The sequence below is a fragment of the Hydra vulgaris genome, chromosome 13 (genome assembly GCF_038396675.1).
Source record: "Hydra vulgaris chromosome 13, alternate assembly HydraT2T_AEP".
In the NCBI taxonomy this organism is placed as follows: Eukaryota; Metazoa; Cnidaria; class Hydrozoa; order Anthoathecata; family Hydridae; genus Hydra; species Hydra vulgaris.
In genome coordinates, this window is record NC_088932.1 from 23,151,697 (window position 1) to 23,164,215 (window position 12,519).

Here is a 12,519-nt window from a genome sequence, read left to right on the forward strand (position 1 = left end):
TTATTATTGTTATTAATCATTATGGAGAGGTTATAGTTGTATAGTGATAATTATTGTTATTGTTGTTAATTTTAACATTATAAATATTACATTCAATATTATTATTATTATTTTATAAATATTATAAGTTAAATTTATTATTTAATAATAATATTATTATTAAGCAACTTTTCCACCACACAAATGTTCGTAAATTTTATGAAAACCTTTTTGGTATATATATATATATATATATATATATATATATATATATATATATATATATATATATATATATATATATATATATATATATATTTATATATGTATATATATATATGTATACATATATATACATATATATATATATATATATATATATATATATATATATATATATATATATATATATATACATATATATGTTATAGTTTTCACAGTGTTCTTCTACAGAAAAAAGAGGAGAATGGGAACCCTATATATATATATATATATATATATATATATATATATATATATATATATATATATATATATATATATATATATATATATATATATATATATATATATATATAAATTAGTTTTGTTAAGTGATTTTCTACTAATTTCTATTTGCTCTATTCTTTTAAAAACATTGAGCACTATTTTGCAGAATACATTTTAAAGTTGTTTAAATATTATATATATATTTATATATATATATATATATATATATATATATATATATATATATATATATATATAAATATATATATATAAATATATATATATATATATATATATATATATATATGTATATATATATATGTATATATATATATATATATATATATATATATATATATATATATATATATATATATATATATATATATATATATGTATATATATGTACCAAGTACACTTTATGTAAAATTCATTAAGTTTAATTGAGGACAAGTTAAATTATATTGAACATGTGAGGAATGCTGCTACATCAACTGACAAATAGGTAGAACATGCAACGAATGTTGCTACATTGACAAAGTATGTAATGCATGTGTGGAGTGCTGCTACTTCGACTGACAAAAAGACAAGCATGCAATAACTGCTGCTACATCCACCGAAAAAAAAAAAGTTAATGTTACATGGTAAAAATTAAAAATGACCAAACAAGAATATATATATGTATATATATATACTTTAAAAAACATTGAGAAAAAGTTTTTTTAATAAAAATGCATACTTTTATTTTTAGTTAAAAGTTAATTTTTTAGGCAGTGAAATTTAAAATAAAAGTTTTCATTAAATTAATAATTTTTTTTTTTATACAATTTTTTTTTTAATAATTATTATTTTTTAAATTATTATTATTTTTGAAATTTTTAAAAAATTTCGCCTATTTTGAGACCCGATATGATAACTTTCGAGGAACTTTTATTTTGATAATATAAGGGACCGTCTGATGTTTAAAGGACTTGAGGGATCCCTAAAAATATTTTTTATCGAAAATTTTTTAATTCTAGTATTAATTTATTATGAAGAATACATTCAAAGGATAGATTTTGAATGGAACACATTTAACTAAAAAAGGGTGGGAGCAGGCATTTAAAAAAAAAGTTGCTTTTGGGACACCCTATAATATATGTGTATATATATAATATATATATATATATATATATATATATATATATATATATATATATATATATATATATATATATATTGAAGCTGCCTGATGATCCTGCTGAAAGTAAAACATTTTGTAAAAGAAAAAAATTCGATAAGCGTTTTTACTAATATATTGTTGCTCTTTTCTTTAAGAACATTGAGCACTCTATTTGTAGAATACGCTAACATAATTTACACACATTAATTTTTAAGCTATTATCTATGTGTAAACCTTGGCTTAGTCACTGTTCGTTAGAGCGAGCTTTTTCTCCAGGTTTTTTTCTTTGTATTTGCCTTTTCAATCAGGTATTTTGTTATGGTAATATGACGCAATATAATATTTTTGGTATTCGCAAGGACATCAACTGCTAAAACAGTTTTCACAAAATTTTAAGTCATTCTAACTATCTGATATAATTTATATTAGGGTTCATTATCGAAATTGCAAATTTCGAAAATTTTCGATTAAAACGGTATCGAAATACTTTTTTTTTTTCGAAATCTATAAAAACTTATGAAAATAATCGAACTAGTCAAATTAATTTCGGAAATAAAAAAGGAATTTCGAAATGTTAAATTAATTTCGAAATAAAAAATTGAACTTCGAAAAGTGAAATTAATTTCGAAATAAAAAACAGAATTTCGAAAAGTGAAATTAACTTCGAAAAAAAAAAGTGTATTTCGAAAACCGAAATTAATTTCGAAAGAAAAATCAGAATTTCGAAATGTGAAATTAACTTCGATAAAAAAAAGTGGATTTCGAAAAGTGAAACTAATTTCGAAAGAAAAAAAAGAATTTCGAAATGTGAAATTAACTTCGAAAAAAAAAAGTGGATTTCGAAAAGTGAAATTAATTTCGAAAAAAACAAAACAATATTTGATAACCTAAATTAATTTCGAAAATAAAATTAGATTTTAAAAAGTTTATTTAATTTCAGGAAGAAAAGAAAAAAGAATTTTGGAAAGTTAAATTTATTCCAAAAAGTAATTTTAATACATTATATTTTATTTGCATAATAATATTAAAATAACCGGGCGCCTAAATAATTTACCACGGGGTGTTTCAGCAGGTAGACCTTTTATTATATATATATATATATATATATATATATATATATATATATATATATATATATATATATATATAATATATATATATATATATATATATATATATATATATATATAAATATATGTATATAAATATATGTATATAAATATATATATATATATATATATATATATATATATATATATATATATATATATATATATATATATATATATATATATATACATATATATGTATATATATATATATATATATGTATATATATATATATATATAATATATATATATATATATATATATATATATATATATATATATATATATATATATATATATATATATACAGAGCCGGAACCAGCTTTTTTTGGTCTTTGAGATAGCTAACTTCCAAACATGAAGCAAACGCCAAACAATTATATGTTTATACTTATATTAAATAAGGATGCTTTGCAAAAAATTGCGATTATTGGAGGCTGGGAACAAATAAGCCCCAAAATTTGTGGCCCCACCTGCCCCAAACGTGAGAGCAACAAGTTGAAGAAATATTTTTTGTACTATTCTCAACTAGATATACATTCATTGACAAATTTTAAGTTTCATAGTATTATCTTTCAGCGTTCAAAAATAATGACTATATAAACTTTACAATCCCCTCAATTTGAGGGGGGTTCTGACTTTATATGGTCATAATTTTTGAAAGCTAAAATATTTTACTATGAAATTTAAAATTTATTGATTAATATAAGTCTAGTTAATAATAGTACAAAAAATATTTCATCAATTTGTTGCTCTCACGTTTGGGACAGGGGGGGCACAAGTTTTGGGGCTTTTTAGTTTCCAGCCTCCAATCATCGCAATTTTTTTTGCAAAACATCCTTATTTGACATAAGTATAAATATATAAATGTTTGGAGCTTGCTCCATGTCTGGAAGTTAGCTATCTCAAAGACCAAAAAAAGCTGGTTCCGGCTCTGATATATATATATATATATATATATATATATATATATATATATATATATATATATATATATATATATATATAATATTGTTTAAATTACTAATTGCTTTTGCCATTTCATATATATATATATATATATATATATATATATATATATATATATATATATATATATATATATATATATATATATATATATATATATATTAATATGTATATATACATATACATATATATATATATATATATATATATATATATATATATATATATATATATATATATATATATATATATATATATATATATATATATATATATATATACATATATATATGAAGAGAGAGAGAGAGAGAGAAAGATATATATATATATATATATATATATATATATATATATATATATATATATATATATATATATATATATATATATATATATGTATATATATATATATATATGTATACATATATATATGTTATATATAGAGATATATGTATATATAGCAAAATAATACCATTTTGGTAAATTTAATTTGGTGCCAGTATGCTTAGTATGTAATGAATCTGTTTTAGTGTGCAAAGAATATAATTTGAAGAGGCACCATTATTCCAAAAATCTAAAAACCTTAACCAGTTTCTTAACGAATTAGGGTAAAAAACAAATTTATAATTAGTTCGTTGGACAACAAGATTTTTTAAAAAGAGGCACTATCTTAACAGTAAATGCTACTGTTGCAAGCTATGAAATTAGTCTCTTTAGTTACAAATTCCAAACCGTTCAGTGACCGGGAAGGATTACTTAAATTTAAAATTGTTCACACCCCTTCCCTCCTCAATGCATTTTTTGTGCATTTAGTCGGAAAAATTTACCCTTTTAAATAAGCCGGCAAATGTAGACCTTTTAGACCAGTCAGTCCTCAAATTTCAAAAAACAAGGACCTTTTTTTTTACTTAGCAAAAATTTTAATTGCACCCCACCACATGACACCTACTAGCACCTGGCCTGGTGGCAGCTCAATGATTGAATGATGTATTTTCCAGACAGGAAAAGAAAATAAAGACTGGAAAGAAAACAACTTGTCCTCAATTAATCTGTTTGTAAAAAAGCTCATCAGATAAACAAAAAAGAATACAAGTGTTTTAAGTTACTAAGAATTATAAGTGAAAACAAGTTTCAGTTCAATTCGAACTCTTTTAACATTATTTGATAAAGAAATGTTTTTCATTATTTGTTTTCTTTAATAAAAACCAACTGCTTCAATAAGCTCGGCGCCAGCCGGTTCCGTAGCTCCGTATCTATTAAACCGGTTGAACTAAATAAACATTCTGATGGTACCGATGTCGCTGGAACTGAAAATATTACCCGTGCAATTTGTGTCAAAACCGGGAACAATTTTTGATTAGCTTGGAAAAATTCGATGGCACTATTTTCGTAGCTCTGAAAGTATTGCAGACTGTAATCGTTTATTTCTTTTTCCAGTTTATCATTGTTTTCAATTAAATGACAACATGATTTATCTGTTACAAGTTCAATTAAGTTGATTGGCTTTCGTCTTTGGTTGTTAACGAAAGTAGTAGTATTTGCAAACGGTGGCGTTGACGATTGCTGAAATGTTTTTATGGTATTGTCAGTTGAGCTGTTTGATGAGTTTAAAGTGTTATTTAAACAATTTGTTTCAATTGTTATATCGATTTCTTCGGATTCTTTTAGATGCATTTCATAAAATGTTTTTATAAACATTTTTGCCTTTGTAATGCATTCATATCTATCGATATCATTTTTGATAAACTCAAATTTACGAAATTTGAAATCAAGAAAAGTAGCTGCTAAGAAAAAATCATTAGCAAAAACGTATTTAAAACGTCCTTTTAGAGACCTTAATAATTCCTTTTGAAAAGTCTTAACTAGTTCTGTAAAAATGGGTTGCGATTCAAGTATTCCATTTAGTAGAGAATACAATGTTGGAAACAGAAATGTTACTGTAACATATTTCTTTCCGCTAAAAAGTTTTGTTAGCTCTTTAATTGGGTGTAACAAATCACATAAATCCTCCAGCACCTTAAATTCATTAGCAGTGGGAAGATAGTCTTTTATATTTTGGTATTCAATGCTTATCATATCCAACGCAGTTTTATTAGTTAATATAGATTCAATCATATCGAATTGGCTATTCCAGCGAATAGCTATATCCTGTACTAACTTTATTTTAGTTTCATATCGAAGTGTTTCTTGAACTTCTCTTAACTTTTTTTGTAACATCTCCGAATGCTTAAATGAACCAACAATATGCCTACAGGATGAAATTACCTTGGCGATTTCCAATTTGCCTTCGTTAATTTTTTCAATTTCTTTAACTTCACTTTCTGTAATTTCTTTATTAATTAATTTTCCATTACCGTCGTAATCCTTTACTTCGTAACACTTTGAACCATTTTTTAATTTTTTTACTTTTATATCTCTCGTGTTTAAAAGATCGTTAACCACAAGATTCAAACGATGACCAGCACATGGAATCTTAAGAACATTATCATCAAATTTATTTACTGCAGAGAAAATGTTTGCACCTGAGTCAGTAACTAGTGCAAAAATCTTAGTACTGATTGACCATTCACTGAAGATTTCGTTTAACGTATTAAATAAATATTCAGCTGTTTTCACTTCAGACATAAACCTAAGATCCAGGTTTCGGTCAACCAGAATCATATTTTTGTCAATAAAATGACAAGTCACACCGAGGTAGCTGTTTTTACTCAATGATGACCAAACATCACAAGTAATTGTAATGAAATGACATCCCTTCAATTCTAGCATTAAAATTGATCTTAGATTGTCCGTAATTAATGGAATTAATTTTTTGCTCACCGTATTTATGCATGGCATTTTGTAGCTTTTGTTTAACTCACTAACTAAATTTACAAAATCTGGATGACGTACTATCGAAATCGGCTGATCAGTACCAACAATAAAGTTTATCAACAACTTGTTTAATTTTTTATGACCAGTCTCTTCAAAACTATTTTCATTACCGCTCTCAATATCGGATATATCGTCATCGTTGAGTAAAATTGTTGATTTTTTAGATATTTTTGAATTAATGCAATGATCAATTGATAAATGGGATTGCATTGAACTGGTCGAACTGTTGTAAGGTAGAATCTTATAACATATATTGCATTTTGTTTGATTCTTTTGGTCTTTTTCAAAATATGTCCAAACGAAGCTTCGTTTTCTTATTCCTTTCTTAATAACGGATTTATTTGTTTTTGACATGTTTATTCAAACTAAAAAGCAAGTAGTTTTTTTACTCGTACGCATACAACAAATATTAATAAATTAGTATCTTATGTTATTAGTAAATGTGTAACACATGTTACTTCACTTAGGTTGCCGAGTGATTAAGGAGATTATTATAACTTTAGTTACATTTTAGAGTTATGTAACAAAAAGATTGCTAAGGTATAAATATAATTGTTTGAAATCGTTGTAAATCTCATCTAAATAATCACTAGAGAGTAATTAGCCGTTTACGTTGCAACAATGATTTCATAACTTGCGTTAGAGGCCCTAAGGGAATTGCACGTTATAACTTTTAAACATCATAATTATATCATTTAGGAAAAGCGCACGAACTTTTATGTAAATTCTAAATCTAAAGTTTAAAACTTACGTTATGCAAATTTAAAATTAAAAAGTGTTTAAACTAGTATTGCTATCGACTTTGACTAAATCGATTAAAAGTCTACTAGTCGAAATTAGTCGACTTTGAAAAATCTAATAGCGGATCTAATCGACTTTGGATTATCTACTAATCGACTAAAAGTCGATTTAGTCGAATAATAGTACTTTTACATGCATTTCTAATATCTTTTTATTTGATTGAACATTATAAATTTTTTTAATTTCCTTTTGTTTATCAAAAGCAAATATGACTGTTGAATAGAATGTAATTTTTTCAGAGCCGGAATATAGTATTTGCCCCCCTTCCTTTCATATTAAATTAAAAAATTAAAATATAGTATCTCCCTCCATCCCAACAACTTCTCTCCTAATCCAGCACTATGTTTTTTGTTTACTCTCTTGAAGTTCTATTAAGGGTTTGAGGATTTCAGCAACTTCCAAAAAAATTACTTTTAGTTACCGGTACCGGTATCTGCGGTCACTTGAGAACAACTAAAAGTACTCAAGAGTAACTTATAATACACTGAAAGTAGCTTCACAACATCTTCAGGTAATTATGTATGGTAACTAGAATTAAATACCGCCTAAGTTAACAATTCGTAATGTTAACAGTCAGTAACTTGCCGAACCTTAGTTCTGACATAGTATCTAAAAAATAATATACAAACAACCAGGCCTGAAAAGAAGTTGGGAAAGATTCATTGGGTGTGTGTTTGTAAAAATATTATTATTTTCATCTTACACTATTTTTGTATACTCTTTCTCTATTTTTACTATATTAACATTTTATTTATATTATTTTTTCATTTCTTCAGTATTTTTATAAATAATAAATAATCAAAATTACAAATTTCTTTTTTCGATATCCCAATTAATTTAAATCCAAAATATTGTCAGTTAGCTTCTGTATTTCTGGGTTTACGACTGATCATTTAACGAGGGCTCGCCAAAAAATGGTTTTTCCGCATGATTTTCGGCAACTGCCTTTTTATAGTCCAAAGATTTCTTCTGACGGCCCTGCATTATTAAACAACTTCATAACATATGACAATAATTATCATATTAAAAAACTGTATAGTTATGTGTTTTTTTTTTTTTTTTTTTTTGCAGTCTTTGCATGTGATTATTAAAAAAGATTTTCATACAATATCGATACTATATACAGTGCTGATCCGTTCCGTTCTTTAACTAGGGCTCTAAAGATAATTAAATTGTGAGACCCTTCATATCTAAATAGTTTGTTTTAAAACTTATATTTATTTTTATTTTACTATTTTAGATTTATATTTGTTTTAAATTTATCAAGAAATCAAAAGGACTTTTCCACAATATTAAATCATTTAGACCTAGCAAAATTTATCCTGCGTGGCGTTCATATTGTTTTGTTTCATTAATATTTAAGTTGTATAATTTAAAAACATATAAAACAGACGTAAATTACTTGATTTCTTTTGTTACTTCCCCCCCCCCCCCTCACATTTCGACTAAATCGGCTTTTATTCGACTTAGTCGATTTCAAAAAAGTGTTATTCGTTCAAACTATAATTTCAACAATTTTAATATAAGTTCAAAAGTCGACTTTGGTTGACTTTTGAAAATATATTAGTCGACAGTCGAACTTTTTAATAACATCACTATAGTGATGTTATTAGTGCTAGTTGTTATTAGTGCTGTTATTAGTGTAACTAGTGCACTAGTTTAAATATAGTTTAACCAAATATAGTTTTGAATTTTATTTTGAATTAGAAGTTCAAATTTTTTTTATTCAATATTGAATGAATATGCTTTTAAGCATCTTTTTTCAATAATTAATAAGTAAAAACATGAATAAGTGAATAAGTAAAAATTTTAAAAATTATACGTTTACAATTTAAATTTACAATTTAAATTGTAAACAAAAACACTTAAGTAGCTTTTGCTATAGGTAGGTTTTATTAATTTTGAGAGAGCTAATATTTTATATAAAACATTTCACCGTGTAAATGTAAGGGGTCATTTTCAAATTATGTCACGCAAAAAACTTTTCAGATCCCCCTCCTCCCTTTTTCACAAAATGTCACAAAATATCAACCCCCTATCTTATCCTGAGGTTTCTAATCCCTGCAAAAGAACCGTTGGGGTTCTAATCTAATCCCTGCAAAAACATTTCGAAGCAAATTTTAGAATTTCGAAAGTGAAAAATTGTTTCGCTATAATTTTTAGAATTTCGAAATCTCAAACATATTTCGAAGCAAATTTTAGAATTCCGAAAGTTAAAAATTGTTTCGATGTTATTTTTAGAACTTCGAAATCGAAAAATTATTTCGAAGCAAATTTTAGAATTTCGAAGGTGAAAAATTGTTTCGGTAATATTTTCAGAGTTTCGAAATTGCAAAAATATTTCGAAACAAATTTTACAACTTCGAAAGTGAAAAATTGTTTCGGTAATATTTTCAGAATTTCGAAATCGCAAAATTATTTCGAAAGAAATTTTACAACTTCGAAAGTGAAAAATTGTTTCGGTAATATTTTCAGAATTTCGAAATCAAAATAATATTTCGAAGCAAATTTTACAATTTCGAAATGAAAAAATCGTTTCGATACAAAATTAATTAGTTTGAAATTATTTCGAACTTACCGAAACAAAAATAGAGTTTCGAAAACTTTTTTTTTTATCGAAAATTCAACATTTGCTTTCGTGAACAACCTTAATTTATATGATTAAAGGAGTGTTTTCCAGATATCATCTTTTATTGCGTTTTATCATATATAATCTATTTGAAAAAAGATGGTTAAAAAAGCTGTTCAATCTTTTACTATAGGTTGTGGAAACCCTAATAACCTCCATTTTGTTGCGTTGGTGTCCAACCCGCACAAAGAAAATTAGAGAAATAAAATCTTATGCAATTAAAATAGTGCTTTAGAATAAATTTGTAATTTTTTTTCAAACGTTAGTTTGACTTCACAAGTTGTTTGTCGGCTATCAGTTGTCCCGGAATCTTGCGATTGATTTTTCACTACCTTCCAGACTAGCTAGAGCTCTGAAACTTCCAGTATTTGTGTAAATATATTAAAAGTACATCTTAAAATTGTTTTCAGAGCCAACTGGAGAACTCTACTTCTTTGAATCTCTCTCTTTTTTTTTGATTTTACTTGATCTTTCAGACTTTACTTTGATTTTACTTTATCTTGACATCACTTGTGTAGTCCCGATGAACATGCGTGTTAAATTTGTTTCCTATTCAAGGGGTGTGTTGCCTTATTTTTTTCTCTAATATTTTGTTTTTCTTTAAAGTTGGGCTTTGTAACTTTTTAGAAAGAAAGGTTCTTTGCAAAAAATGTTTGAAAAGACATTTTTTTGGTTTATTTGCTTTAGTATTAATTTTTTTGTCTTGAGCCAAATAGGTTAGTGGCCCTGAATAAAATTTACCGTAAAGAAGCCGGGCATACTTGTAGCAATGCTGCGGCTTTTCGCTTCTCTAATTCAGCGTGGTTGTTGTCAGGGCCGTCCCGAAGAGGTCTTTCATTAGTTGAAATGAAATTTCTAGTTGAAATTTCATTTCAACACACACACACACACACACACACACACAAAAACGTTCTCGATATTTGACATTTGCCAGCTATACTTCAAAACTTGCCAAATGTACAAATGTGTTAGCTCAAATGCATATTTAACAACAGGAAGGATGGGAGGGGTGGATATCCCTTTCATCCCGCATTCGGGAAGGCTCTGGTCGTAATAGCAACTCTAACAGAAATGAAAATTTTTTTTTTTTTAAATTTATTAATAGCTATTCCTAAAACTGTTGTCTGAAATAAACTAAATTCAATTAGTCTATTCCAGACAACAATTATTCCTTTATTATTCTATTATCAAACAATTATTCTAGTTAGTCATTTCCAGAAAAAACTTTCATTTTGGTTAGATTAGTATTTAAATAAAAAAAGCTAAATAAAAAAAGCCTAAATGCAAAACTTAGAATAAAATTGCCATTTCCAAAGCAAGAACAATAAACCAGACAGTCTTTTAAATAAACTTTTAAATAACTGGTGTAAATAACATCAAGATTAATTGAAAAATTATAATAACAAAGTTAAAAAAATAAAAGTAAAAGTAATTAACTTAAAAAAAGTTTATAACTTTTCATTAACCATGAGCGAGACTAGGTTTTTTCAAACCGAGACGAGACCGAGACGAGAAGTTAGTACTTCTCGTGAGACCGAGAATAAGACGAGAAAGTTAGCAATTTTTGAAAACAAATTTATTAAAATCCAAGTAAAAAAAAAAAAAATCTAAACATTGTTTTGACAAATAGACACAAATGACATTTGTCAAATGTAAACAACTTTTTCAAATATTATTTCAGAATTTTTTTGCCAAACTTTTCCAACAAGACAATGTTTTCTCTGATTAAGATGATTTGTTCTACTTTTTCTGGGTGTAAGTTGTGTCTGGATAATCGGACGACATTTCCACCTGAGCTAAAAACTCTCTCTGATTTAGTTGAACTTTCTGGAATAGCTAAAATTTGTCTAGCTAATGAAGAGAGTTCTGGCAATGTGTTTGATTTCCACCAATCAAGAATTGGAAAGTCTTTTTTGGCATCAGGGAGATATTCATACTGGCACATTTCGCTCAAAATAGGATTCAGTTCAGATGTTGGCTCTTGTGTTTCAAGTCTGACGTTTAACTTGCGCTTCAGTTTTGAATTAGGGGACAAATCTGCTGAAAGGACTCTGGCAACAGGTTGGCACTCAACATTATCCTTAACCTGTCTTTTGTTGTTTGAAATTTTTTTAAGAGCTTCAAGTAAAGTCCCTTTAAAGCAGGATTTAAGTAGTTTGCTGCAGCACTCAATAAGTTTCCAGTGTGACAAAGAGGAAATCTTTTCTCAATGCAGCTTTTCAAGTTTTTTGCATACAAGACACCGTAGGCAATTTTTCCATCCGTCTCAATAAATTGATCAATTTTGTCATGGATTAAATAAAGAGAATCGGCGACAGTGTTAATTGTTGGAATAGACTCAGCCGACCACGTTTCTGTAGCTTCTTTAATGGTGCCAAAATTTCTACTGCTCCCTCAATTGATTTCCACTGTGATGCACTAATGGTCTTTGAAGAAAAAATATCTTCATTTGCACATAAGCTGATAATTGCACTCTTTAGATGTAGGACAGAAGCCATGCAATCCA

The 12,519-nt window shown here is 26.3% G+C and overlaps 1 protein-coding gene across 1 annotated transcript; it reads right to left on the minus strand.

The window, feature by feature from the left end:
- Window positions 1-4,891: 4,891 nt before the first annotated feature.
- On the minus strand, window positions 4,892-6,937 carry LOC136089739 (E3 SUMO-protein ligase ZBED1-like). The gene has a single exon (XM_065815819.1). It carries the CDS (start codon window positions 6,935-6,937, stop codon window positions 4,892-4,894), a length of 2,046 nt encoding a protein of 681 aa, XP_065671891.1.
- Between the last annotated feature and the right edge of the window lie 5,582 nt (window positions 6,938-12,519).